We start from the raw sequence: 27,142 nt of genomic DNA, 5'->3' as shown, positions 1-27,142 counted from the left end.
ATTATTATTATTATTATTATTATTATTTTGTCTTGGCCCCAGGAATTGCAAGCTAGTAAACCTGGCTCCACTTCACTTTCTAATAAAGGGTTCATTGGTTTGGAGAGAAGCCAAAGGCAGCATGAATCATTAAATTAGCCAGTTATAGTTTTAGATCTCTTGTCATTTCAACAGAATTTAAAACTCTACAGATTAAAAGAGTTGGAAGGGACTTTGTAGGTCATCTAGCCCACCCCACCCCCCACCCAAACAGAAGACCCTACACCATTTCTGACAAATGGCAGTCTAATCCAGCTAACATCATCTCTGTAGATATGCAGAGAGCAAACCCCATTCTCATCTAGCACTGATGAAGTTACCTAGTTGGGTCGTGAGACGTCTGCAAGAAAACAATCAAGCTCCCAGAGAGTAGCAAAGACCCCACAATCCAACCCTGATACACAAATATTTTCCCCTGTTAATAGCATTCATTATGCCAACCAACCTGATTATTTTTTTAAAAAATGTTTATGTTTTCCTATTTTTTTCTCCTTTGACTATAGGCTGGTGGGATAAAAACATGTACTACTGAGAGTGATGGATGGTATACGACAGGGGCCTTTTTTTGGGGGGGTCGCTGATTCAAAGTTGTGTTTGTGCAATATCAATTGGTAGCAGGATCTCCTCCCTGGAGGGAAAGAAAAAAAAAGAAGAGAAGGACCATGGGACTGTAAAAGAATTCACCTGGGATTACCAACTTGAATATTTCCCGTTTTTATTGCCCGATCCTTTAAGTGTTGAACATGTACGAAGTCTGAAGCCTCTTGTATATAGAGCGAAAGAAACCGAAGGATTGTCCTTCCCGTGACAGCAAAAAGGACGGCCTTCGAATTGCACTTTCTTCAAAGTTGTATTTTTGTCGTTCAGCGTGACCATGGCACCTCCTGCAAGCAATCCCAGCGGAAGCTCTCAGGTGTCGATCGCCTTGCGTGGCCCTGGATTGCAGTGTACAAATATAGTTTGATAATAAAAGCCTTTTTTATGGAAAAATCTCTGTTTTGTCATGCCTGGTTCCTTAACAGTTGGCAGAAGCTGGTGCAAAACTGAAGTTAATCAGTTCCCCCTGGAAGAGTCTGTGGGCTGATTTTGGATGCCCAACACAATTCCATGAGTTGTACTGGACTTTATCAAGAGCCGAGGTGGCGCAGTGGTTAAATGCAGCACTGCAGGCTATTTCAGCTGACTACAGTTCAGCAGTTGGGCTGTTCAAATCTCACCGGCTGAAGGTTGACTCAGCCTTCCATCCTTCCGAGGTGGGTAAAATGAGGACCCGGATTGTTGTTGACTCTGTAAACCACTTAGAGAGGGCTGAAAGCCCTATGAAGCGGTATATAAGTCTAACTGCTATTGCTATTGCTAATTCCAATTTATTTGAAGGGCACCAGGTTGAGCAAATGGATACAGATAGAGATTAACAGAGTGGGAAGGGGCCTTGTAGGTCATCTAGTCCAATCCCCTGTCCAAGCAGGAGACCCTACACCATTTCTGACAGAAGGCAGTCCAGTCTCTTCTTGAAAGCTTCCAGGGATGAAGCTCCCACCACTTCTTTTTTTTTATTGAAAATTTTGAGGAAAAAAAAACTTTTACAAATGTTTGTTATATTTGTGCTGATAAATAAATAAAGGGAGACTAGTATAGATCCATTTCAAGCTATTTAGCTCTCATCAGCTAGCCATACCCTTACTGGGAATCGAACCTGTGCTGTATTGCTTCTAAGGCAGATGTGTTAACCATTGAGCCACAGAGCTCAACTCCTTATCAGCCAGCCAGGGTGAAAGGTATCTATTTAGATTTCCAGTAAGGGTATGGCTAGCTGATGAGAGCTAACTAGCTTGAAATAGATCTATACTAGTCTCCCTTTATTTATTTATCAGCACAAATATAAAACACACACACACACACACACACACACACACACACACACAGATATGGGACACCACGCAGATTAACTTCTCCAATACAGACAGTTCCTGCCTCAGCTTCCTGAAAGCCAATTTACTTCTTGCATTGGATATTACCAAAGGCTACAGGTGGCACCTGGGAAGTGGGTGTTTTCCTACATTTAGCTCCATCCTAAAAGGAAATGTTAAAATCTGTGCTCAAATGACTCACCAGAAGAAAAGTCAGATTTCTTGTGCAGATGCAGAAAACTACTGTCATTGCCAAGACTTAAAACACTACTCAACCGCCTAAGGACAAAAAAAACATCCCACCTCTTTTAATTAGTGCACTGTAAATCCATCTTGTTATGAATTTTGCCGTCAGCCAGCCATCTGCTGCAATAAAATATTGAATCTCTCCTCTTAATAAACTTGGTACTGAGGATCATGTCTAGTTAACATGAGCAAGTCCAGTGTCCATCAAAACAAAACATAATGTCTTGGAGAAGTTACAACAGAATAACAGAGTTGGAAGGGACCTTGGAGGTCTTCTAGTCCAACCCCCTGCAGGAAACCCTACACCACATCAGACAAATGGTTTTCCAATCTCCTCTCAAAAACTTCCAATGGTGGAGCATTCACAAGTTCTGAAGGCAAGCTCATTAGTTGTAGGTTGCTTCTCTCCTTGATTAGTTTCCACCCATTGCTTGTTGATCTACCCTCGGGTGCTTTGGAGAATAGCTTGACTCCCTCTTCTTTGGGGCAACCCCTGAGATATTGGGAGACTGCTATCATGTCACCCTTAGTCCTTCTTTTCATTAAACTAGACAGACCCAGTTCCTGCAACCGTTCTTCCTATGTTTTGGCCTCCAGTCCCCTAATCATCTTTGTTGCTCTTCCCTGCACTCTTTCTAGAGTCTCTATACCTTTTTTGCATTGTGGCAACCAAAACTGGCTGCAGGATTCCAAGTGTGGCTTTACCAAGGCCTTATAAAGTGGTATTAACCCTTCACGTGATCTTGATTCTATCCTTCTGTTGATGCAGCCTAGAACTGTGTTGGCTTTTTTGGCAGCTGCTGCACATGGCTGGCTCATGTTTAAGTGATTGTCCACTAAGACTCCAAGATCCCTCTCACATGTATCCATGTACTTTTCTGGAGAAGGACCTCAACGTGGTTTGTTGTTGCTTCTTCAGGATCTAGCCTACAATCTTGCATTTTCGAGAGACTTTCCATGCAAGTACTAACCTGGCCTAACCCTGTTTAGTTTTTGAGTTGGAGGGCCCCACATGAAGCTCATGTGGAGATCTGAACATGAAAATAACAAGTTGGTTGGTTCGGTGTGAGAATAGCCCACGTTATCATAGAATGTACAACAGTGGCAATTTCTGTCCAGCGCTTAAGTGTTCTCAAGAGCCCCCATCCACACAAGACACCAGAATATAAATGACAGCCAACAGCACACCTTACTAGCACTGATGATGTTACCTAGTAGGGTAATGAAATGTCTGCAAGAAAACAAGCAAGCTCAGAGAGCACCAAGGACCCCACAGTCCCCCTCCTCAACTTCCTCTCCATAAACTCCACCCTCCTTCTTCTCCTTTCTCTCTCCCTCCTCTTCTTCCCCCCCACTCTTTCTCCACTCCACAATCCCCACTCTCTTCCAGCACTGATGATGTTACGTAGTTTGGCTATCTATCTATCTCTCTCTCTCTCTCTCTCTCTCTCTCTCTCTCTCTCTCTCTCTCTCTCTCTCTCTCTCTCTCTCTCTATCTATCTATCTATCTATCTCTATCTATCTCTATCTATCTATCTATCTATCTATCTATCTATCTATTTATCTCTCTCTCTCTCTCTCTCTCTCTCTCTCTCTCTATCTATCTATCTATCTATCTATCTATCTTCTATCTATCCTATCATCTATCTATCTATCTATTTATCTCTCTATCTATATCTATCTATCTATCCTATCATCTATCTATCTATCTATCTATCTATCTATCTATCTATCTATCTATCTATCTATCTATCTATCTATCTATCTATCTATCTATCTATCCTATCATCTATCTATCTATCTATCTATCTATCTATCTATCTATCTATCTATCTTTCTATCTATCTATCTATCTATCTATCTATCTATCTATCTATCTATCTATCATCTATCTATCTATCTATCTATCTATCTATCTATCTATCTATCTCATTCTCTATATCTATCTATCTATCTATCTATCCATCCATCCATCCATCCATCCACCCACCCACCCACCCACCCACCCACCCACCCACCCACCCACCCACCCACCTACCCATCTATCTATCTATCTATCTATCTATCTATCTATCTATCTATCTATCTATCTATCTATCTATCTATCTATCTATCTATCTATCTATCTATCTATCTATCTACACACACATAAACATATATATGAGCTGCAGTGGCACACTGCAGAACTGCAGACGATTTCTGTTGCCTGTTGCCTGCCTGCAATTTGGCAGTTTGAATCTCACCAGGCTGAAGGATGAGTCAACCTTCCATCCTTCCGAGGTGGGTAAAGATTGTTGGGGGCAAATTTGCTGACTCTGTGCACTGCTTAGAGAGGGCAGTAAAGCACTGTGAAGTGGTATATAAATCTAAGTGCTATTGCTGTATTTGAAACGATACCTTCAGACACCAGGAACCAGATGTTGAAACTTGCAGGTCCCCTTGAGAGACACAGATACAGGTGGTTTCATTTTGCAAAATCTATATACTGTGGCAGCAGCCAAACCGGTCCAACCTGCTCTGCCTATTTTATTGCTTCTGCCTGACTTGAGTTTCCATCCTACACTTTCACTTTTTACAATGTCCTTGTTCTGTTTCCTTTAGAGAGTTTTTATGGTTATGCAGGTTAGGTAAAATGTGAACCAGAGAATAACAGAGTTGGAAGGGACCTTGGAGGTCTTCTAGTCCAACCCCTTGCTTAGGCAGGAAACCCCACCAGAGGCCGCAAACCTTTTTTGGCTCGCGTGCCAAAAGTGGGGGGAGCACAGGGGGGGGAGGGCTGTGCGCGGGTGTGCCACACGACCCCAGCGTGCATGTGTGAATGACCAGCACTCCACCCCCAATTTTTGGCATGCTTTTTCCGCCCTCCCCAGGCTCCAGAGACTTTATAGAAGCCTGGAGAGGGCGAAAATAGCCTCCCATGCTTTCCCAGAGGCCCCCCGGAGGGTTGAGGAGCTTCCCTGAAGCCTCCGGAGCACAAACAAAATGGTCCTATGGGCAAACCGGAAGTTCAGGAACGGACTTCCAGTTTGCTCGTAGGGCCGGTTTTAGCCCTCCGAAGCCTTCAGGGGCCTTCCGGAGGCTTCCCTGAATGCTCTAGAGGGCAAAAAATGACCCTACGAGCAAACCGGAAGTCCCTGAAGGCTCTGGAGGACTAAAAATGGCCCTATGGACAAACCCAAAGTGACTCTGGTTTGCTTGTGGGATGGGTTTTTGCCCTCCAGAGCCTTCAGGGACTTCTGGTTTGCTCGTAGGGTCGGTTTTTGCCCTCCAGAGCATTCAGGGAAGCCTCCGAAAGGCCCCTGAAGGCTTCAGAGGGCTAAAACCGGCCCTACGAGCAAACTGGAAGTCCGTTCCTGAACTTCCGATTTGCCCATAGGACCATTTTGTTTGCGCTCCGGAGGCTTCAGGGAGGGGAAGGGAGGCTGTTTTTGCCCTCCCCAGGCTCCTATAAAGCCTCTAGCGCCTGGGGAGGGTGGAAAATGGCCTCAAAAGAAGGTTGAAGTCAGCTGGCCAGCGCACACATGCTCGCTGGCCAGCTGACAGGGCAACGTCTCGCGTGCCCTGACAAATGGCTCCGCCTGCCACCAGAGAAATGGTTGTCCAATCTCTTCTTAAAAACCTCCAGTGTTTTTGAGCAACCTCAAGATAGTCTTGAACTTGCAACCCCAACCAGCATGACTAACGATGGTGGATGTGACAGTTGCCCTTTCCAGCTGAAGTCCACCAACGTATCTTTTGCACAGTTGCGTATCTGTGTGGTCACGTGGCATAATCATGACCATCTTTAGAAGCGGTGGCCCAAATTGGCTTGGCTTCAGTTGGGCAAAACAGCAAAATGTACCCTTTAGCTCAATATTGATAAATGGAAATGAGAAGAAATATATCGTTGGTGCTTTCTTGTTGGGATGCCCAACTTCCTTTGCTGCTTTTCCGTCAGGTCTCCTAGCTGGAAAAGAAAATTGACTACCATTAGGAGGAATTTCCGTGAAACCAGCGTTTTGGAGATCTTTACTTGGAAATAGATTGGGTGGGCGGGTGGGAATGGCTCCTTGCTGATATGAATGGGCTGTGGCATTTTCTTGGGAACTTGGTCTTGGGTGGGGGGACATGACTATGAAAGCTGACTTTGAACACAGTTGACCCAACACATCAAGATGACCTCAGATTGAGAAAGATGCCATTTCATGAGACAGGAAAGCAAGCATGGCTACTGCAGAGGATGATGAACTAATAAAGGACTTGAAGACAATCATGAAGATGTTTCAGCAAAGAATGCAAGCATAAAGAGTGCTGAGTTGTTAACTATATTTCTAAAGCATGTTGTTTCTGTATTCAAACAGTCAAGTTCAGGTATGTTTTGAAAACTTTCAATTTGCTATGATCAGTACATGCTGTAAATTTAGCAGTTTAAAGAAGGAACGTGTTTCATTTAGATTTTCCTCTTCCAAAATAAAAATAAATGTTCAATATGTTTCTGTACATTTTGTTAAAATAAATTGTCTGAAATGGTTTAGGGTCTCCTGCTTGAGCAGGGGGTTGGACTAGAAGACCTCCAAGGTCCCTTCCAGCTCTATTCTGATTGATTGATAATTAATTGTAGGCACTCAAGACAACTTCTAGCAATAGCAAGAGCACTTAGACTTATATACCGCTTCACAGGGCTTTGCAGCCCTCTCTAAGTGGTTTACAAAGTCAGCCTCTTGCCACCCAACAATCTGGGTTCTCATTTTACCGACCTCGGAAGGATGGAAGGCTGAGTCAACCTTGAGCTGATCAGGATCGAACTCCTGGCTGGGGGTAAAGTTACCCTGCAATACTGCATTCTAACCACTGTGAAGGGAGGGAGGGAGAGAGGGAGAGAGCAAAGGAAAGAAGGAAGGAAGGAAAATAGCAATAGCACTTATATACTGCTTCACAGTGTTTTACAGTCCTCTCTAAGCGGTTTACAGAGTCAGCCTCTTGCCACCCAACAATCTGAGCCCTCATTTTACCCACCTCATAAGGATGGAAGGCTGAGTCAACCTTGAGCTGATCAGGATCGAACTCCTGGCTGGGGGTAAAGTTACCCTGCAATACTGCATTCTAACCACTGTGAAGGGAGGGAGGGAGAGAGGGAGAGAGGAAAGGAAAGAAGGAAGGAAGGAAGGAAAATAGCAATAGCACTTATATACTGCTTCACAATGTTTTACAGTCCTCTCTAAGCGGTTTACAGAGTCAGCCTCTTGCCCCCAACCATCTGGGTCCTCATTTTTCCAACCTCGGAAGGATGGAAGGCTGAGTCAGTCTTGAGCCTGGTGAGATTCAAACTGTCAAACTGCAGGCAGCCCGCGGGCAGCAGAAGTAGCCTGCAGTACTGCACTCTAACCACTGCACCCCCATGGCTCAGTTTCTAGCTTTAAAACCTATTCTATCAATACCAATCCTTGAATATTTGTAGCTCAGGATTGAACTGAGAGGTCCTTGGTGTTCTCTGAGCTTGGCTGTTTTCCTGCAGAAGTTTCATTATCCAACATGGTAGCATCATCTAATGTAATTGATGACGTTACCTACTTTGGTAGTGAAATGTCTTCAAGAAAACAACCGAGCTCAGAGGACACCAAAGATGCAAAGATGTTCTATTGAATTCCCAGCTATATAGTCCAAAGGTCACTTAAAACAAATCTAACTTAAGTATAGCCTTTATTGTCATTGTACAAAATAAATACAACGAAATTGTTTCTACACGCAAGGCAGGAACTTGAGAATAAAATAATTCCTCTCCATCGCCTTGAGCCCAAGTTCGCATAAGGTTATAGTAATTACTCCCGCTTAATAATGTTTAAGGTCTCCAGGTCTCACTGCTTTAGCAGAGTAAGGAGGATACTCAGAGATGATTCACACCCTGGTCAGTGTCTCTTCGCACTTCTGCCACCGGGCAGAAGACATCAAAACATAGCCAGACAATCAAATAGGTTTAAAATAGTTTTTATCCTTGGGCTGTCAGACTTTTAAACACAACCACAATCACACCATGCAGACGTGGAAACATATGACTATTTTCTTTCTTTCTTTCTTTCTTTCTTTCTTTCTTTCTTTCTTTCTTTCTTTCTTTCTTTCTTTCTTTTCTCTTTCTTTCTTTCTCTTTCTTTCTCTTTCTTTCTCTCTCTCTTTCTTTCTCTCTCTCTCTCTCTCTCTCTCTCTTTCTTTCTTTCTTTCTTTCTTTCTGAGCCAAGCTGGCGTAGTGGTTAGAGTGCAGCACTGCAGGCTACTTCAGCTGACTGCAGTTCTGCAGTTCGGCTGTTCAAATCACACCAGCTCAAGGTTGACTCAGCCTTCCATCCTTCCGAGGTGGGTGAAATGAGGACCCGGATTGTTGGGGGCAAATATGCTGACTCTGTAAACCGCTTAGAGAGGGCTGAAAGCCCTATGAAGCGGTATATAAGTCTAACTGCTATTGCTATTGCTATTGCTATTGCTAGGGTGCAGTACTGCAGGCCACTTCAGCTGACTGTTATCTGCAGTTCAGCGGTTCTAATCTCACCGGCTCAAGGTTGACTCAGCCTTCCATCCTTCCGAGGTGGGTGAAACGAGGACCCAGACTGTGGGGGCGATATGCTGACTCTGTAAACCGCTTAGAGAGGGCTGAAAGCCCTATGAAGCGGTATATAAGTCTAACTGATATTGCTATTTCTTTCTTTCTTTCTTTCTTTCTTTCTTTCTTTCTTTCTTTCTTTCGTTTTCTTTCTTTCTTTCTTTCTTTCTTCTTCCTTCCTTCCTTCCTTCCTTCCTTCCTTCCTTCCTTCCTTCCTTCCTTCCTTCCTTCCTTCCTTCCTTCCTTCCTAATTACTTGCATAGGGATTATTCTTTATACTCTTTATGCTGTTTGTATTTTTTGACATGGATGGCACCAGTGAGGCTAAACCCGATTTTGTTGTATGCATGGTGTACAATGACAGTAAAGGCTACACTATTACCTTTAGGGTGCATGTTCATGAATATATCTACTGCCCTCCATATGGTTAATTTTGGAGTTCTCTTTAACATACATTTGGTGGTTGCTCAAGAGAAAGAGTTCTCAAAATGAAGTGTGACGTTATCTGATCCTTTCTGTTCCCAAGCCATGCCAACAAAATAGAAACACATTCTTTGAAAAGAATGAGTGAAGAACACGGTGTGTATTCTTTCTCTCTCTCACACACACACACACACTCTCGTCTGCAAATATTTCACATTGGAAAAAATGTGCCTTATCTCTTTCATCGCAGCCATGCAGACTTATTTAATCTGCTCTGATCGGAACAAAACAGAGACAGTTCCCTCCCCCCTCCCCACTGGAGCAAAATCAAAGCAGTATTGAAAACCTGGATAGAAGTTCATTTAAAATACCTTTTTTGCCCCTTCTGGCCCTGTAAAGATTTTGTAAAAAAAAGAAAGAAAGAAAATGAGAGACCGCCTGCTGCCAATTACCTCCCACAGACCCATTAGATCTCACAGGGTTGGCCTCCTCCGGGTGCCATCTACCAGCCAATGCCGGCAGGCCTGGGGGTGATGAGTTCCCTCCCCTCTCGACATGTATGGTTGTGCGACTGTTGTCTACTTTTATTATTTGTATTTTGTCTTTTATGTCCCCCCCCTTTTCCCCCCCCTTGAATTGTTCGCCGCCCTGAGTCCTCCCGGAGAAGGGCGGCATACAAATAATAAAATACGAAATACGAAAATTGCAAGCAATCAAGTCCAATCAAGTGGGGATTTTTTACTGTCATGAAGAAAGATGGATTTTTCTCTCGGTAGCCATTCCAAACTCCTCTCTGAAAATGTTAACCGGGAAATATGTATATTCCTATCCGCAGAGTTGAACCGATGGATGCAAATTGAATGCGTTGTTTTGAATGAGCAGCTACAGGCCAAACTTTAAAATACTTTAAATAGGAGTATGCAGACTGAAGAAGCAAACACAAAGAATCAGTGGTCTGTATACAGAGGTGGGTTCCTACCAGTTCGCACCTATTCGGTAGAACCGATTCGTCACATCTACCAAACCGGTTAGAAGAGGTTCCACCAGTGGAAGATGCTGGCTAAGATGCTGAGATTGTCGATCAGAAAGGTTGGCAGTTCGGTGGTTTGAATCCCTAGCGCCACGTAACAGAGTGAGCTCCTGCTACTTGTCCCAGCTCCTGCCAACCTACTGTGTTTCCCCGAAAATAAGACAGGGTCTTATTTACTTTTGACCATCCAAATAAGTGCTTGGCCTTATTTTGGGGGAGGTCTTATTATTTTGGAGGTGCAGGAGGTCTCTTAGCCTCAGCCCGTCGATCAGCTGATCCAGAGAGGGCCAGAAGTTCTGTCTCTGTTTCTGGCACACTCTTGCCAGCCATTTTTGTGGCCGCCACTAAGAGAACGGGTGCGGTAGCTAGGGTTTGTGGTAGCGGCCTCCGCAAGGCCGTTCTGTGTGAATGGCAGGTGCATGTGGGGCAAATCCCCCCCCCCTTACACCAGGAAATGGTGGGGACTGGCTGTGCATGCATTTAAATATTTTGGGGGGAGGGCTTATCTTAGCACATGTGCTCAAAAGCCCAATTGGGCTTATTTTCTGGGGAGGTCTTATTTTCAGGGAAACAGGGTAGCAGATCGAAAGCATGTAAAAATGTAAGTAGAAAAACAGGAACCACCTTTGGTGCGAAGGTAACAGCGTTCCGTGCATCGTTGAGTCATGCTGGACACATGACCACAGAGACGTCTTCGGACGGCGCTGGCTCTTCGGCTTTGAAAGGGAGATAAGCACCGGCCCCTAGGCTCAGGAATGACTAGCCCATATGTGTGAAGGTAACCTTTACCTTTATCTTAAGAAGAATAAGAGTGACACATTGACTTAACCCCATTCAAAAGCTACAGTGATAGTTTCTGGCAATTGTTCTTAGACACTGCTTGGTGGATGAAACAAGTCCCGTTTCCAGGCCAATGTGTGACCTGCACATGGGACTGAAAATAGGTCACCCTTAATCTCCTGTGGTTTCAGGTTTCAGGAAGTAATTAAGATCCAAAATATATTATTTTCTTTCCTAATGCTGAATATTCATGCACATAAGATGTTTTTCCATGTTGACTTGATTGACTAATCCAATATTTCTCAATCTTGGTTCCTTTAAGATGCGTGGACTTCAATTCCCAGAATCCCCCAGCCACCCATGATGACTGGTGGATTCAGGAAGTCAAAGTCCGTACATCATAAAGGTGCCACGATTGAGAAATACTGGATTAGTCTGATGGGTAGCAATTTGTCTGCATCTCTTACAAAATGTGTTTCTCGTTGTATCCTGAACTTTCTCCAACTAACTGGAGATATTAGAATAGAATAGAATTACAGAGTTGGAAGAGATCCTTGAGGTCTTCTAGTCCAACCCCCTGCTTAGGCAGGAAACCCTTTTGACACCACTTCAGACAAATGGTTATCCAACATCTTAAAGACTTCCAGTGTTGGAGCATCCACAACTTCTGGAGGCAAGTTGTTCCACTGATTAATTGTTCTAACTGTTAGGAAATTTCTCCTCAGTTCTAAGTTGCTTCTCTCCTTGATTAGTTTCCATCCATTGCTTCTTGTCCTGCCCTCAGGTGCTTTGGAGAATAGTTTGACTCCCTCTTCTTTGTGGCAACTCCTGAGATATCGGAACACTGCTATCGTGTCTCCCCCAGTCCTTCTTTTCATGAAACTAGACATACCCAGTTCCTGCAACCGTTCTTCATATGTTTTAGCCTCCAGTCTCCTAATCATCTTGAATGCTCTTCTCTGCACTCTTTCTAGAGTCTCCACATCTTTTTTACATACATTACTATTTCTATATTAGAAAGATAAGCTTGGATCCTTCTGCAAATTTATTCTCCGCCTTGCTTAGAAGAAAATAATCTAGATACATTGACAATAATATATCCCACAACGGCTGCATTCGGATAATGGTGCAAAACAGGAGTGGGTTTCTTGCCCCGTTCCAACCGGTTCGGTTGGAACGAGGCCGGCGGCGTCCTCGCGCACGCGTGTGGTGTCCTCGCGCACGCACAAGGCGCACGCATGCGTACTAGCGTCTGCACGATGCTCCAGCTGCTCCTGGAGGATCGCGCAGGCGCTGTATGCATTCTGCGCATGCGTGGAAGCGCAGAATTTGTAAAAACCGGGTAAGGAGCGGGCGCGGGTGTGCGGGCGCGTGGGGGCACTTGGGGGGGCCTTCGCCGTTCCCGGAAGTTACTTACTTCCGGGTTCGGCGACCAACCGGATCGCAGGGACCGGTGCGAACCGGTTGAAACCCACCCCTGGTGCAGAACTAAAATCGAGCTGGTTTGGCTTGATTTTGGCTTGGTGTTTGAACTCAATCACTGGCTTTGCTAAATACGACTGCTGACCTGAGGGTGATGTCACCGAGGTTGACCAGATCTGAATACCAAAGTTATGAATAGTAAAACTGCTTTTAATATATACAGTATTTAATTATTGCTGTACAAGATTTACAGGTTACAGTAACAGAATCTTGCAAATTGGATGGGCTTCCCTGCTCTTTATTTATTTATTTGTATCCCGCCTTTATTATTATTATAATAAAATATTATAAAAATATTATAAAATATTATAAATATTTGTGAGGCTGAGAACATACCTAATACTCCTTCCTCTCCCTACAACAACAACCCTGCGAGGTGAATTGGGCTAAGAGAATGTCTGGGCCACAGTCACCCAGTTACCTTTCATGGCTAAAGCAGAACTGGAACTCACAGTGTCCTAGTGATTGGCCCAAAGTCACCGAGTTTCATGCCTAAAGTAGAACTAGAACTCACAGCCTTCTGGTGATTGGTTCAAATTCACCGAACTGGCCTTCATGGCTAAGGCAGGACTAGAATTCTCAATCTCCTGGTGATTGGCCCAAAGTCACCCAGCCAGATTTCATGCCTAAGTAGAACTAGAACTCACAGCCTTCTGGTGATTGGTTCAAATTCACCGAACTGGCCTTCATGGCTAAGGCAGGACTAGAATTCTCAATCTCCTGGTGATTGGCCCAAAGTCACCCAGCCAGATTCATGCCTAAGTAGAACTAGAACTCACAGCCTTCTGGTGATTGGTTCAAATTCACCGAACTGGCCTTCATGGCTAAGGCAGGACTAGAATTCTCAATCTCCTGGTGATTGGCCCAAAGTCACCCAGCCAGATTCATGCCTAAGTAGAACTAGAACTCACAGCCTTCTGGTGATTGGTTCAAATTCACCGAACTGGCCTTCATGGCTACGGCATTACTACCCTTCACAATCTCCTAGTTTTTGGCCCAAAGTCACCCAGACAACTTTCAGCAGAACTAGAATTTGCAGTCTTCTGGTGATTGGCTCAAAGTTACCGAGCCGGTTTTGATGGCTAAGGTAGGACTGGAAGTCAGGCTCCCAGTTTCCAGCTGGATGCTTTAACCACTAGGCCAAACTAGCTCTTTTCCCTTCATCTTCTCTAGAACCGGGGGAAGCTCACCTATGAGATGCTTTCTCAAATTGCATTCTTGCTTTGGACTTGGATTTCCCTTGTCTGACCATGTCGGATCGATGATGATGTAACGAACAATTGATACATATATGTTTTGAAATACTTAACCATTATATGGATTAATAATTAATAATGGAAAATTATTGTTGGAACTCTGGATGATTGGTGACATTATGGTCAATTGAAAATATGAATGTATACTATAAATTAATGGGAATTCGTTGTTCTAATCTTCGCTTTTTCTCAGAGATAGGTGATACTATAATACAGTGGTTCCCAAACTTGGCAACTTTAAGACTTGTGGACTTCAACTCCCAGAATTCTCCAGCCAACGGTTCCCAAACTTGGCAACTTTAAGACTTGTGGACTTCAACTCCCAGAATTCTCCAGCCAGCTGGCTGGAGAATTCTGGGAGTTGAAGTCCACAAGTCTTAAAGTTGCCAAGTTTGGGAACCACTGCAGTATAATACCTTAAAGACTCACTGTTATTTGATAGATAATTATGAATTTAAAGAAACAAGGATTGTTACAAATGAAAGAATATTAATGGTAATTTGAACACGTAATTTGGAGCCAAGGTGGCGCAGTGGTTAAATGCAGCACTGCAGGCTACTGCTAGATCAGCAGGTCAGCGGTTCAAATCTCACCGGCTCAGGGTTGACTCAGCCTTCCATCCTTCCGAGGTGGGTAAAATGAGGACCCAGATTGTTGGGGGCAATATGCTGACTCTCTGTAAACCGCTTAGAGAGGCCTGAAAGGCCTATGAAGCGGTATATAAGTCTACTGCTATTGGTATTGCTACATAATGCTCAATGACAGAGAAATATCCAGTTATGTTTAATGTAATCCAGTGATGTTAATCCTAAACTTAAGAATTGACGCACAAAAACTTGTAACCAAACGACATGCTTGATGAAATGGAGGAAAGTTGTTCTTTGTTCTTCTCTTGCTTTGTTTTGTATGTGTTGTTTTGTTTAAAAAGAATAAAAATATATTTTTTTTAAAAAAGAAACCCAGAAGAGAAACAGGTGATTCCGCATGTGCCAGGCAACATGGTTCTGCGTGCCACTCATCACCACGGGTCTAAGCTGTGTTTGTTCTCTTCCTTCAGAATATTCTCCCATCCCACTAGAGATGCAGCATGGATCCGTTCTAGATTCTAAGCGCTGTATGAAGCAATACAGAGGCTCGCATGCAAATTTCTTTTAAATTATTTACAGTGTTGTATTTTGATTACCGGCACTTAGAAGGCATACCAAAACATTTATTGAATGAAAACGGAAACAATGCGGCGATACAAAAGTATATAAATGAACATGAAACTCACAGCTGCCAAATTGATGATGCATAAAGCAGATAATAACATTGATGAATTAATTGATGTTGACGATGATTCAACTCCGATTATAGAATGCTCAAAATAGTTTCCTGGCTCACATATTTTCCCCATGAGAACGAATGCAAGAGAATTCAGCAGATACCTGTCAGCTCCGGTATCTCAGGGGCTGCCACAAAGAAGAGGGAGTCAAGCTAGTCTCCAAAGCACCTGAAGGCAGGACAAGAAGCAATGGATGGAAACTAATCAAGGAGAGAAGCAACCTGGAAATAAGAAAAAAAAATTCCTGACACTTAGAACAATTAATCCGTGGAACCACTTGCCTCCAGAAGTTGTGAATGCCCCAACACTGGAAGTTTTAAAGAAGATATTGGACAACCATTTATCTGAAATGGTGCAGGGTTTCCTGCCTGAGCAGGGGGTTGGACTAGAAGACCTCCAAGATCCCTTCCAACTCTTCTATTCTATTCTATTCTATTCTATTCTATTCTATTCTATTCTATTCTATTCTATTCTATTCTATTCTATTCTATTCTATTCTATTCCATTCTATTCTACTCTCTGTTCTGTTTTGTTCTATTCCTATTCCTATTCCTATTCTATTCCATTCTATTTTATTCTATTCTCTCTTGTTTTGTTTTATTCCTATTCTATTCTATTGCTATTCTATTCCATTCTATTTTATTCTATTCTCTCTTGTTTTGTTTTATTCCTATTCCTATTCCTATTCCTATTCTATTCCATTCCATTCTATTTTATTCTATTCTCTCTTGTTTTGTTTTATTCCTATTCCTATTCCTATTCCTATTCCTATTCCTATTCCTATTCCTATTCCTATTCCTATTCCTATTCTATTCTATTCTATTCTATTCCATTCTATTTTATTCTATTCTCTCTTGTTTTGTTTTATTCCTATTCTATTCTATTGCTATTGCTATTGCTATTCTATTCTATTCTACATTCCAATATGTGATCTATTCTATTCTATTCTATTCTATTCCATTCCGTTCCATTTCATTTCATTCCATTCCATTTTATTCTCTTCTAAATTCCAATATTCTATTCTATTCTATTCTATTCTATTCCATTTTATTCTCTTCTAAATTCCAATATTCTATTCTATTCTATTCCAATCCACATTCTACAACAAACAGAAAACATTCCCAAAAACGTGTTAGGGGTTATGAAGTCACCCACCCAATCAGTTTTTCTTGCTCTGTTTTGGAGAAACATTGGTTCTACTGCCATGGGGTGAAGCGTTTCTTGTGCCTGCAATTGAAAGAAACAATGATAAATCAAACACGGATGGAACTTGTGAAATGTCCAGAGCCATGTAAGTGAAATGGGCCACTATATGAATCAAAATAAGCCAGGCTGCAAATAGGGTTGGCTTGCAGTGTTTGGGAAACCCTCAAAGATGATTACCAACGGTATATAATTTTTATAGGTCAGGGTTGAACTCTGAGGCCCTTGCTGCTCTCTGAGCTTGATGGTTTTCTCGTAGATGATTCATTATCCAACTAGGGAACATCATCAGATGGTTATTTCTCATCCGAGTGAGAATTTTGGCTTCTGGATTACTTGGATTAGTGTTTACCTCAGTGGTGAAATGCATTTTTGTTACTACCTGTTCTGTGGGCATGGCTTGGTGGGCCTGGTGTGGCTTGGTGGGTGTGGCAGGGGGAGGATACTGCAAAATCTTCATTCCCACCCCACTCTGGGGCCAGCCAGAGGTGGCATTTGCCAGTTCTCCGAACTACTCAAAATTTCCGCTACTGGTTCTCTGAACTATTCAAAATTTCCGCTACTGGTTCTTCAAACTACTCAAAATTTCCACTACCAGTTCTCTGAACTATTCAAAATTTCCGCTACCGGTTCTCCAGAACCTGTCAGAACCTGCTGGATTTCACTCCTGGTTTACCTGGATAGCAAAAGACTGGAGCCTCGTATTCTGTTTTCTCTTATTTTTTCTTTATAACTACGATATGTTAAGTATATTGTTATGGAAGTATAAATACTATCAACATAGATTGGAGTTTGCTCAGAAGCGGAAATACACCAATGAAAGGAAGAGTGGGAAATAGAGGCAAGATGGGAAGAGAGGGAGGGGAGAGGGTGAGGGGGGAAGATGAGGAGGATAAGGAGGAGTAGAATGTAGAGAGAAAGATGGGAAGAGAGGGATAGGAGAGAGGGGGAGGGGGGAGGATGAGGAGGATGAGGATAGGGAGGAGTGGAATATAGGGAGAGGAGAGGGAGAGGGGAAGGGGAAGTAGAGAGGGAAGGGATGATGGAGGGAAGATAGGAAGTAGGAGAGAGGTAGAAGAGGGAGGTGTATGGAGAGCATAAGAACTAATAATGGTTTTTTTTGGGGGGGTGTTGATGACAAGAGGAACTGATGTGATCATTATTTGTTACTATATGATACTGGCTATGTATAGTATACATATGATTGTATGTTGTGAAAATGGAAATTAAAAAATTTAAAAAAATATTAAAAAGTCTACATGAAGTTTCCTCTTATTATTTTATGTTACCTGCCTTGGAGATTCTCAAGAATCAACAATCTGATTTTGGAAGCATTAGCCAACCCTAAGTGTCTTGGTTTGTTGAAAGTGGATCTCTCTAACAAGCACATGTCATAAAATAAACCTTTTGTTGCAAGTGCCCATGGAAAGCATCACAAAATGTTTAATCATTTTTAATCATGGTGGCACAATACTGGAAGAAGGAAGACTTGCCTACAACTCAAGAATGGACATTGAAAGTTGCAAACTTAGCCGAGATGGCTAAAATATCGGCATATCTCAAAGATCATTCAAATGAGAGATATAAACGAGACTGGAAAAAATGGATTGACTATATACAAAATAAATACGGGACTAAGAAATTCCAGATAGCCTATGCTTAAGATCAGGAATGATTTAAACTGTTCAAAGGTAGTGTAGCAAGAAGAAGCTAAGATCAATGTAGAGATGTTATTAACCTCTTTTTTTCTATTTCATTTTTTTCAATATATTTTAGACTGTGTTTGTTAAAAATCTATACCGTGTACGGGCTCTGGGAAGTTGGGGGGGGGAGGGAGGTGGGTGTTGGGGGGAGGGTGTGGAGAGAGGGGGATATATACCATGTGTTAGATTTCAATGTAATGCGACTTCACATGTATACTGTTTCTCTTTAATTTCTCTGTAAAAATAGGACAAGTTGAGTATATTGACATATAGTAGAAATACACCAAGGGGAGGAGGAGTGGGATAGAAGAAAGAGGGGTAGAGAGAGCGGGAGAGAGGATGGGAGGGAGGGTGAGAAGGAAGGGAGGGAGTGGACTGGGAGAGAGGAGTGATAGAGGGGGAGGGGAAGTAGGGTAGAGGGGAATGATGGAGGGAAGATAGAAAGTTGGAGGGGGGCGGAAGAAAGAGGTGGAGAGTGGAAGAGGTATAGTGGGTTTCCATTTTGGGGGATATTGTTGACAAAAGGAATTGCTGTGATTATTGTTTAATGTTGTATGGCTATGCACAGTATATATGTGAGTGTATGAAAATGAAAAATGGAAAATAAAAACATTTTAACCATCAAAATGTTTAATCATCCAAGCTTCCCGCTCTTTTTTCATAACAACAAGCTTACTGTACCTTCAGCCGGGGGAACATCCAAGGTTGACTTCCGACGAATCCTTCTGGATTTCATCCTTGGGGATGGTCCCTTGTGTTCTTGACAACTTCCTAATTTAGCTTTATGTAAAAGGAATGCATGATTAGTTCACCCGAATTAACCTCGCTTTTTCAACTGGGAAATGCAACGAATAGCCTAATTGGTAATTATTTAACTCAAGTTCAGTTTCAGGTCAACTGTTTAGCCTCAAAAATGCTTACAATTAGAATAATGTTGTTCGCAGGCTTTGGATATAGCAAGGAGATTGTGAGTTCTAGTCCTGCCTCAGGCGTGAAAGCTGATTGGGTGAATTTGGACCAATCACCAGGAGACTTTGAGTTCTAATCCTGCCTTAAATACCCGAGAGACCGCCTCCTGCCGATTACCTCCCATAGACCGATTAGATCTCTCAGGCTAGGTCTCCTCCAGATTCCATCTGCCAGCCAATGTTGGCTGGCGACTCCCCGGGGGAGAGTCTTCTCTGTTGCAGCTCCAGCCCTCTGGAATGACCTCCCCGTGGAGATCCGGACCCTTACTACCCTCCCGGCCTTCCGCAAAGCCACCAAGTCCTGGCTGCTCCAGCAGGCCGGGGGGCTTGTGAAATATCCAGCCCCACGGAAACTGTGACTGTTGTGTATTTTAAAGTGTTGTCTTGTTTATTTATCCCCTTCCCTTGTTTATTGTAAGCCGCCCGGAGTCCTTCGGGAGTGGGTGGCATACAAGATCAATAAACTAAACTAAACTAAACTAAACTAAACTAAACTAAACTAAACTAAACTAAACTAAACTAAACTAAACTAAACTAAACTAAACTAAACTAAACTAAACTAAACTAAACTAAACTAAACTAAACTAAACTAAACTAAACTAACTTAAAGAGTACCTGCTGGGTGATTTTGGGCCAGTCATTTTCTCTCGCCCCAGCCCACCCAACAGGGTTGTCGTTATGGCGAAAACAGAAAAAGGAAAGGAATATTATATTTGTCCCTTGGTTTGAATTTTTACAAAAATAATAAACAAAATGAATTTTTTTAAAAAAAAATATGTTTTCCAACACATCTCATCTGCAACATATTCAGGCGAAATCCAGTTTTTCTCTCCTTGTTTTATTTTCAAGTTAATTTTGGGTCATACTGACAAATGGAAACGAAATTGTTTACTGACCTAGAAACTTGGGGTTAATAATGTGCTCATCCTTCAACAGTGGCCTAAATTCAGTCTCCGAAGGTTTTTCTCCATCTGTGGTAAGAAAGCAATTAACGTGAAGATGGAAACAACTGTAATCTAGTAATCAAAATATGGTGTACTAATCAGGACTTTCTCCTTAAACTGAAAAGTATTTTCGAACGTGATTTCCCCCCCCCCCCCCTCAGATGGCAAATATTTTATTTGAATGCATCCAGTATTTTAAATCCGGTTTGCCTACTCCCTTCAAAGATAATCCCCTAAAGCTTTAATGAAATTGTCATTACATAGTTCTTTCTACAATTTTCTCCTTTTTTTTTTAAAAAAAAAGGTTGATAGATGCATATGGAAGGTCAAAATAAAACTTGAAGCAGAAGAAATCATAATTGTCCAGGTGGATTTCCAACAATTAAACAATGTCATAAACCAAAGAAAGGCAGTTCACATTGTACTTGGATTGTAGCCAAGGCTCATGATTGAGTTTGGTGTGCCAGCTTATAGTTAATTCTTCTTGAGCATGGATCCACTAGATTTGAAGAGCCAGTTCTGCACTGAATCACGCTGTCTGTCTGTCTGTCTGTCTGTCTGTTGGATTTAAATGCCACCCTTCTCCCAAAGGACTCAGGGTGGCATACAACATTTAAAAAATCACATATTACAAAAGTTAAAAAGAAAATTAGGTAGAGTAAATTAGATCTATCTATCATTCTTCTTGCTTCTATCATCTATTACCTATCAATCTTCTATTGTCTACTTTCTATCATCTTCTATCATCTTCTATCATCTTCTATCATCTTCTACATCCATCCATATCTCTCTCTCTCTCTCTCTCTCTCTCTCTCTCTCTCTCTCTCTCTCTCTCTTTCTCTCTCTCATCTATATCTACCTACCTACCTACCTACATCTATCTATCAAATCTATCTATCTGTCTCTCTGTCTATTTATATCTATCTATCTATCTATCTATCTATCTATCTATCTATCTATCTATCTATCATCTATCATCTATGTATCATCTATCACAGTGTTTCTCAACCTTGGCAACTTGAAGATGTCTGGACTTCAACTCCCAGAATTCCCCAGCCAGCATTCGCTGGCATTCGCTGGCTGGGGAATTCTGGGAGTTGAAGTCCGGATATCTTCAAGTTGCCAAGGTTGAGAAACACTGATCTATCTATCTATCTATCTATCTATCTATCTATCTATCTATCTATCTATCTATCTATCTATCTATCATCTATCTATCTATCTATCTATCTATCTATCTATCTATCTATCTATCTATCTATCTATCTATCTATCATCTATCTATTTAAGCCAAGTATCCCTCACTCATCACGAAATCTCCAGAATCATAAAGCCTACAAACTTGAAATTTGGTACACATGCTTCTCTTGGCTTCTAGGTGCTCACTAAGAAAGGATTTTTTTTTGAAATGACCATCAGAACATTAGAAATTCTTATACAGTAATAAACCCGCTGTGATGCGTGTCATCACATGAATGTCATCACTGAGTTATGGATGCAACTTGAAGGAGGCATACTTTAGGTTCAAAATCCAAAGCACCAGAGGACAGGACAAGGGGCAATGGATGAAAACTTGTTAACGAGAGATCCATCCTAGATAGTGTAAAGTTAATCAGTGAAATAGCTTGTGTCCTGGAGTTGATATAGTTCCATCACTGGTGGTTTTCAAAAATAGACCGGATAACCATTTGACTGGAATGGTATAAAGTCTTCTGCCTTGAGCAGGGAGGTTAGACTAGAAGACCCTTGGGGTACCTTCCATCCTATTGATTCTATGTTCTAATCAGTGGTGGGATTCAGCCAGTTCGCACCTATTCGGGAGAACCGGTTGGTAACTTTCTAAGTAGTTCAGAGAACTGATTGTTGGAAGAAATCTCTTTTTGTTTTTTCCCCACTTTACAGGGCTAATCCTGTAAGGAAGGCAGGAAGGAAACATTCTGGTGTTGTTTCTAGCCTCATCTTTATTGCTTTGCTTACAGAAACTGCCTCTCCGCTTAACCCTTATTACATTGTCACAGCTAAGGTGAAGCGCCCATCGACCTGAGTGACCTTGAGTTGGCCACCCAGTCACGTGACCACCGAGCCCCATCTACCCAGATGGTAATCAGAGCAGAGAACCGGTTGTTAAATTATTTGAATACCACCACTGGTTCTAATGCAACCTCAAACACTCAAAGAGCCACAAAGGTCCTACCCGGAAGCCCCCCTGTTAAATTCTGGAGCCGACTAGAAATCCGGTTTCCCCACCATAGAGTCTCCTCCTAGTGTGGCGTCCTTTTTCCTCTACCTGTCCTATCCGAAAACCCAATCAATTGTGGAGCTGACCGGAAAACCCACATCTTGCCATAGAGTCTCCTCCTGGCGTGCCCTGAACCCCCTCCTCCACCCCCCGACCGGAAGGTCCTCTCAAAATTGTGGTGCCGACTGGCGACAGGGAGCTGCAGCAGAGGGATGAAAGAGCCACATGCGGCTCCGGAGCCACCGGTTGCTGACCCCTGTTCTAGAGAATCCAATCCACATGCAATTATTCTGAACAAAGAAAACGGTATGTCCTTTGTTCTAGGATTAAGTTCTGGAGGAACTGAACAGTTTGTCTTCAACTTGACCTGTGCCCCAGGCTGCCTTTAGGATGTTGCAGAAATTCAAATCAAGACTCTTACTTGTGACACGGAGAAGCACGTACGTCTCTCGTTCTCCCAGGAGTTCTGTCGCATAGTGATATTTGTTTTGAAGTAAATTCTTGACTTGGCCACTCTCATCGGCGAGCTCTATTTCCTCTGAAATTCAGAATTGAACCACAAGTTAAGTAGCTTATATAATTGGTCCCCTGATAGAGTTACAAGGGACTTCTATTTCCTTGTTCCTTGCTTAGAGACGTATCAATCATATTTCATACACTTCCCTGTTTATCTTTACCCAACAGGCAAAGGTAGAGTGAATTCAAATGAGTTCATTATTACGGAAATTGGGTTTAAATGTAAACCCAACTTTAGATGATGTCTATTCATTCATAGCGGCGTCACCTTTATCTTCGTATCCACAGCGGTATTTCATGCCGTCGAGCAAAATCTGGACTTTGCAGTGTATATTAAAAAGATCGGCCTTGTGTTCTAGGAAGGAAGGAAGGGGGAAAAAAACAACAAAGAGTGAAGCATTTCTCCAACTTTGGAGTGGATGTCAATCAGAGGTGGGTTCCTACCAGTTCGCACCTATTTGGTAAAACCGGTTCATCAAATCTACCGAACCGGTTAGAAGAGGTTCCATCAGTGGACCCGGAAAGCAGGCCATACCTACAGAAGGGGTTCCAAAAATTTTTGAAACCCATCACTGGAGGAGAGAGATACACACACACAGAGAGAGAGACAGACAGACAGACCAACAGATACAGAGAGAGAATCACATAGAGAGACACAGAGGGAGGGAGGGAGGGAGGGAGAGGCAAAGACACACACACACACACACACACACACACACAGAGATAGACATACTCACACAGAGAGAGAAAGAGAAAGAGAAAGAAAGGAAGAAATAAAAAAGAAAGAAAAAGTGAGAGAGATGAAAGGAAAAAAAGAAAAAAGGGACAGAGAGACAAAAGGAAGGAAAGAAAAACAGAGAGAACAAGAGAGACAGAGAGAGACAGAGAGAGAGAGAACACATGGCCGGCAAGCCACTCCCACCAGGTCACATGGCCAGCAAGCCACTCCCACAAAGGAGGCCACACACACAGAGTAGGTTCAAAATTTTTTGGAAACCCACCACTGATGTCAACCCAAAATGGCTAGCAAGCACAATGAACAGCAGTCAAATTTTGCAGTATGCGCAGGAAAGGGTGAAACCCCCCCCCAATCAAATCAATGCAAATCCTTTTCCGCAGTCACAGACCAGTATCGTGAACCTCAACAATTCTGATGCATTCCTGAAGCAATGTATTAATTTTGGTTTGCTTGATAGGCTAGACCAGGGGGTGTTAAACTCAAGGCTCCCAGGCAGGAGGCGGACCATGGGGTGCTTCGATCTGGCCCATGGGCCCACCCTGGAAACAGCAAAGGACCGGCCTGCAGCCTTCCTGGCTCCATTTCCTCTGGCAGAGGGCTCCAGGAGGCTGTTGCAGCCAAAAACGGAGCCTCAATGAGTGACATTGAACTGGTCTCTCTCTCACTTTTTCTTTCTTTTTTCTTTTTTTTATTTCCTTCTTTCTTCCTTTCTTTCTCTTTCTCTCTCTGTGTGAGTCTGTGTGTGTGTGTGTGTGTGTGTGTGTGTGTGTGTGTGTGTGTGTGTGTGTCAGTGGTGGGTTTCAAAAAAGTTTGGAACCTCTTCTGTAGGTGTGGCCTGCTTTCCGGGTCCACTGGTGGAACCTCTTCTAACCGGTTTGGTAGATTTGATGAACCGGTTCTACCAAACTGGTACAAACTGGTAGGAACCTACCTCTGTCCTTCGGATACCGTCAGCCGGACAGTGTCGGCTGGCGGGCCCCCGTAGGAGAGCCTTCTCTATGGCTGCTCCGACCCTGTGGAATCAGCTACCCCCAGAGGTCCGGACCTTACCCACTCTCATGGCCTTCAGGAAAGCCGTTAAAACCTGGCTGTTCCCGCAGGCTTGGGGCTGTTGACTTTAGTGTTAAGGTCCAGCCCCGATTAGAACGTATGTGTGTTGTGAATTTTAAAGTATTTTTTTACTTATTTTGCTTCTCTTTTTTTTTTCTTCTTTTGTTGTAAGCCGCCTGGAGTCCTGCGGGATTGGGCGGCCTATAAATTTAATAAATGAAATGAAATGAAATGAAGCCATGCTCAACCAAACTTGGACTCAAAGCACAGCCTAGAGAGTTGCCCCTGCATTACCCCATGGGAGTCTGACAACCAATCAGAATACAAGATCAAGATCAAAGCACTGAGAGGGCATAAAGCCCTTCATGGTATTGGGCCTGGGTACTTGAGAGACCGCCTGCTGCCAATTACCTCCCAAAGACCCATTAGATCACACAGGGTTGGCCTCCTCCGGGTTCCGTCTACCAGCCAATGCCATCTGGCTACTACCCGGGTGAGGGCCTTCTCTGTGGCAGCTCCGGCCCTTTGAAATGAACTCCCCGCTGAGATTCGGACCCTCACCTCTCTCCAGGCCTTCCGGAAAGCCGTTAAAACCTGGCTGTGTCGGCAGGCCTGGGGTCGATGAGTTCCCTTCCCCTCTCGATTGTGTGTCTGTTGGTTATTTTAAATGCTTGTAATTGTAGTTCTTGTGTTTCCCTTCCCCTCTTGGGTTTGTGAGCCGCCCTGAGTCCCGTTGGGAATAGGGCGGCATATAAATAAAACGAAACCTAAACCTAACCTAAACCATAAAACCAGGGACTTTCAGCATCTTGGGATCTCTTTTCTTCTTCACCCAACATCTGGAAGCATGTGATCTCCTTTTTGGTTCAGGAGCTCAAGCCATGTGGTCCTGTCCACCATTAAACCATCCTTCCAAGCAGCCTCCATGTGTCAAAGGCTCTTTTCCCCCACTTGGAACTGAACCCAAGTTGAAAGAAATCCAATAACATCCTTGTTTGCTTACTGACTGCCACCTAAACATAAAATTGGGTAGAGTCCCATGGTCACCTGCTTAATGGCTGGCATGATTCGCAATCCTAATTCTGGGCTCAGTTATAGTTGTAAGCCGAGACCTACCGAGACCTACCGCTCTACATGGGGCAGCCTTTGAAGAGTATTCTGAGACTTCAACTCGTCCAGCCGCGCGAGCGATTGTGGGTGCACCTCTGTACACCCACGTTACACCTATCCTCTGCGAGCTGCATTGGCTACCAATCGGTCTCCGGATACGCTTCAAAGTGCTAGTCGTAACTTATAAAGCCCTTCATGGTATTGGACCTGGGTACTTGAGAGACCGCCTGCTGCCAATTACCTCCCAAAGACCCGTTAGATCTCACAGGGTCGGCCTGCTCTGGGTTCCGTCCACCAGCCAATGCCATCTGGCTACTACCCGGGGGAGGGCCTTCTCTGTAGCAGCTCCGGCCCTTTGGAATGAACTCCCCGCGGAGATCCGGACCCTCACCTCTCTCCAGGCCTTCCGGAAAGCCATCAAAACCTGGCTGTGCCAGCAGGCCTGGGGTTGATGAGTTCCCCTCCCCTCTCGACTGGTATGACTGTGTGATTTTCGTGTATTTTAATTATGTGTATTGTGTTTATGTTCCCTTTCCCCCCTGAGTTGTTCGCCACCCTGAGTCCCTCCTGGAGAAGGGCGGCATACAAATAAACCAAATACAATACAATACAATACCTGAGCAATTTTAGGAAAGCCATGGAGATCTTCCACCTGACACAGATTCATTGACAGCATATAACAGAAGCGAAACAAAGAGAGCTGACTTACCTCCATGAAGAACCGTTATAAACATTTCTACTGATAATCTGAAGGGAGAGAGACACACAATGAGAAAGGAGTTGTTAGGTCAAACATCAGAGAAAGCACAACATGCTTTAGAAAACGCCCCACACCCAGAAATGGGGAGGGGGAATTTACTTTTCTACCCACGGAGGAAGACATTGCCCTACTTCCTAAGAAATTGTCCTCCTTCCCTAGATGACATGACTTGAAAAATGCATTTTTCGCCTTCTTTCTTAGGTGAGAATGCAGAGCAATCAATCCAACAGCTTCCCGGCAACATCAGGGGATAAGTAAATGTTAAAACTCAGGGCCTGCATTAGGATTTCAAGATGGCAGTATAGAAATCGCATATACTAACTTGGTTCACAAGGCCAGGAAAAAGTACGACGGTTGAGCAGGAGGAGCTGCCTCACTTCCCGAATTCTATATGGTTCTCTCAAATGAAAGTAATTCAAGAATTGTTTCTCAAAATAGCTTTTCACCAGAAGCCAAGTTGGTTACGTATTTCCCCCCGTTGCCCAGTTCTTCATTTGTTTGCTCTCCAAGGGTGACACAATACCCGATTAGAAGGCTGGTAAACATTCGTAATCTTGGCTAGCAGGCGAACCAAGAGAAAGCAAAAGAACAAAGGAATCGCCATGTGTTCAGATCAGCTGACGGACAATCCTCATGATTCATGAGAAAAAAAAGACAACACAAGAAAAGGAGAGAGCAAGAGGGGAGGGAGAGGGAGTGTGTGCGTGAGAGAGAGAAGGGGCGAGGGAGGGAGGAGGGAGGGAGAGGGGAAAGGAAGGAGAGAGAGAGAGGGAGAGAGGGAGAGGGAGGGAGAGGGAGAAGGAGGGAGGGAGAGGGGGAGAGAGGAGGAAGAAGGGAGGAAAAAGAGAG

The 27,142-nt window shown here is 43.3% G+C and overlaps 2 protein-coding genes across 4 annotated transcripts in view; one reads left to right on the top strand and one right to left on the bottom strand.

Moving 5' to 3' along the window:
- The window catches only part of ATP12A (ATPase H+/K+ transporting non-gastric alpha2 subunit), a 40,788-nt gene extending 40,118 nt beyond the window's left edge, over positions 1–670 (top strand). The window contains exon 23 of the mRNA XM_087706392.1: positions 543–670. Within this exon, the coding sequence (XP_087562518.1) occupies positions 543–571 (29 nt within the window). The 3' untranslated portion in view covers positions 572–670. The remainder of the gene's footprint in view (positions 1–542) is intronic.
- On the bottom strand, positions 660–26,790 carry LOC106544822 (uncharacterized protein CXorf65 homolog). Of its 3 annotated transcripts, none has more exons than XM_087706395.1 (8): positions 26,616–26,790; positions 26,243–26,280; positions 22,903–22,989; positions 22,540–22,656; positions 19,832–19,906; positions 18,649–18,747; positions 16,217–16,288; positions 660–974 (listed from the first exon to the last, which is right to left on the bottom strand). In XM_087706395.1, the coding sequence occupies exons 2-7, from the start codon at positions 26,265–26,267 to the stop codon at positions 16,221–16,223; spliced, it is 471 nt and encodes a 156-aa protein (XP_087562521.1). In that variant the 5' UTR covers positions 26,268–26,280; positions 26,616–26,790; the 3' UTR covers positions 660–974; positions 16,217–16,220. The 3 variants fall into 3 exon arrangements, with proteins under 3 accessions (XP_087562521.1, XP_087562520.1, XP_087562519.1); XM_087706394.1 differs by lacking the exon at positions 660–974 and adding an exon at positions 14,497–15,188 and having other exon boundaries at positions 26,616–26,789; XM_087706393.1 differs by lacking the exon at positions 660–974 and adding an exon at positions 14,497–15,229 and having other exon boundaries at positions 26,616–26,786.
- Positions 26,791–27,142: the final 352 nt, after the last annotated feature.

Source organism: Thamnophis sirtalis, unplaced genomic scaffold (assembly GCF_051295495.1).
Source record: "Thamnophis sirtalis isolate CommonGarterSnake01/CBP01778 unplaced genomic scaffold, rThaSir2_p1.2 scaffold_2, whole genome shotgun sequence".
Lineage (NCBI taxonomy): Eukaryota > Metazoa > Chordata > Lepidosauria > Squamata > Natricidae > Thamnophis > Thamnophis sirtalis.
This window is presented reverse-complemented; position numbering and strand designations above follow the sequence as displayed.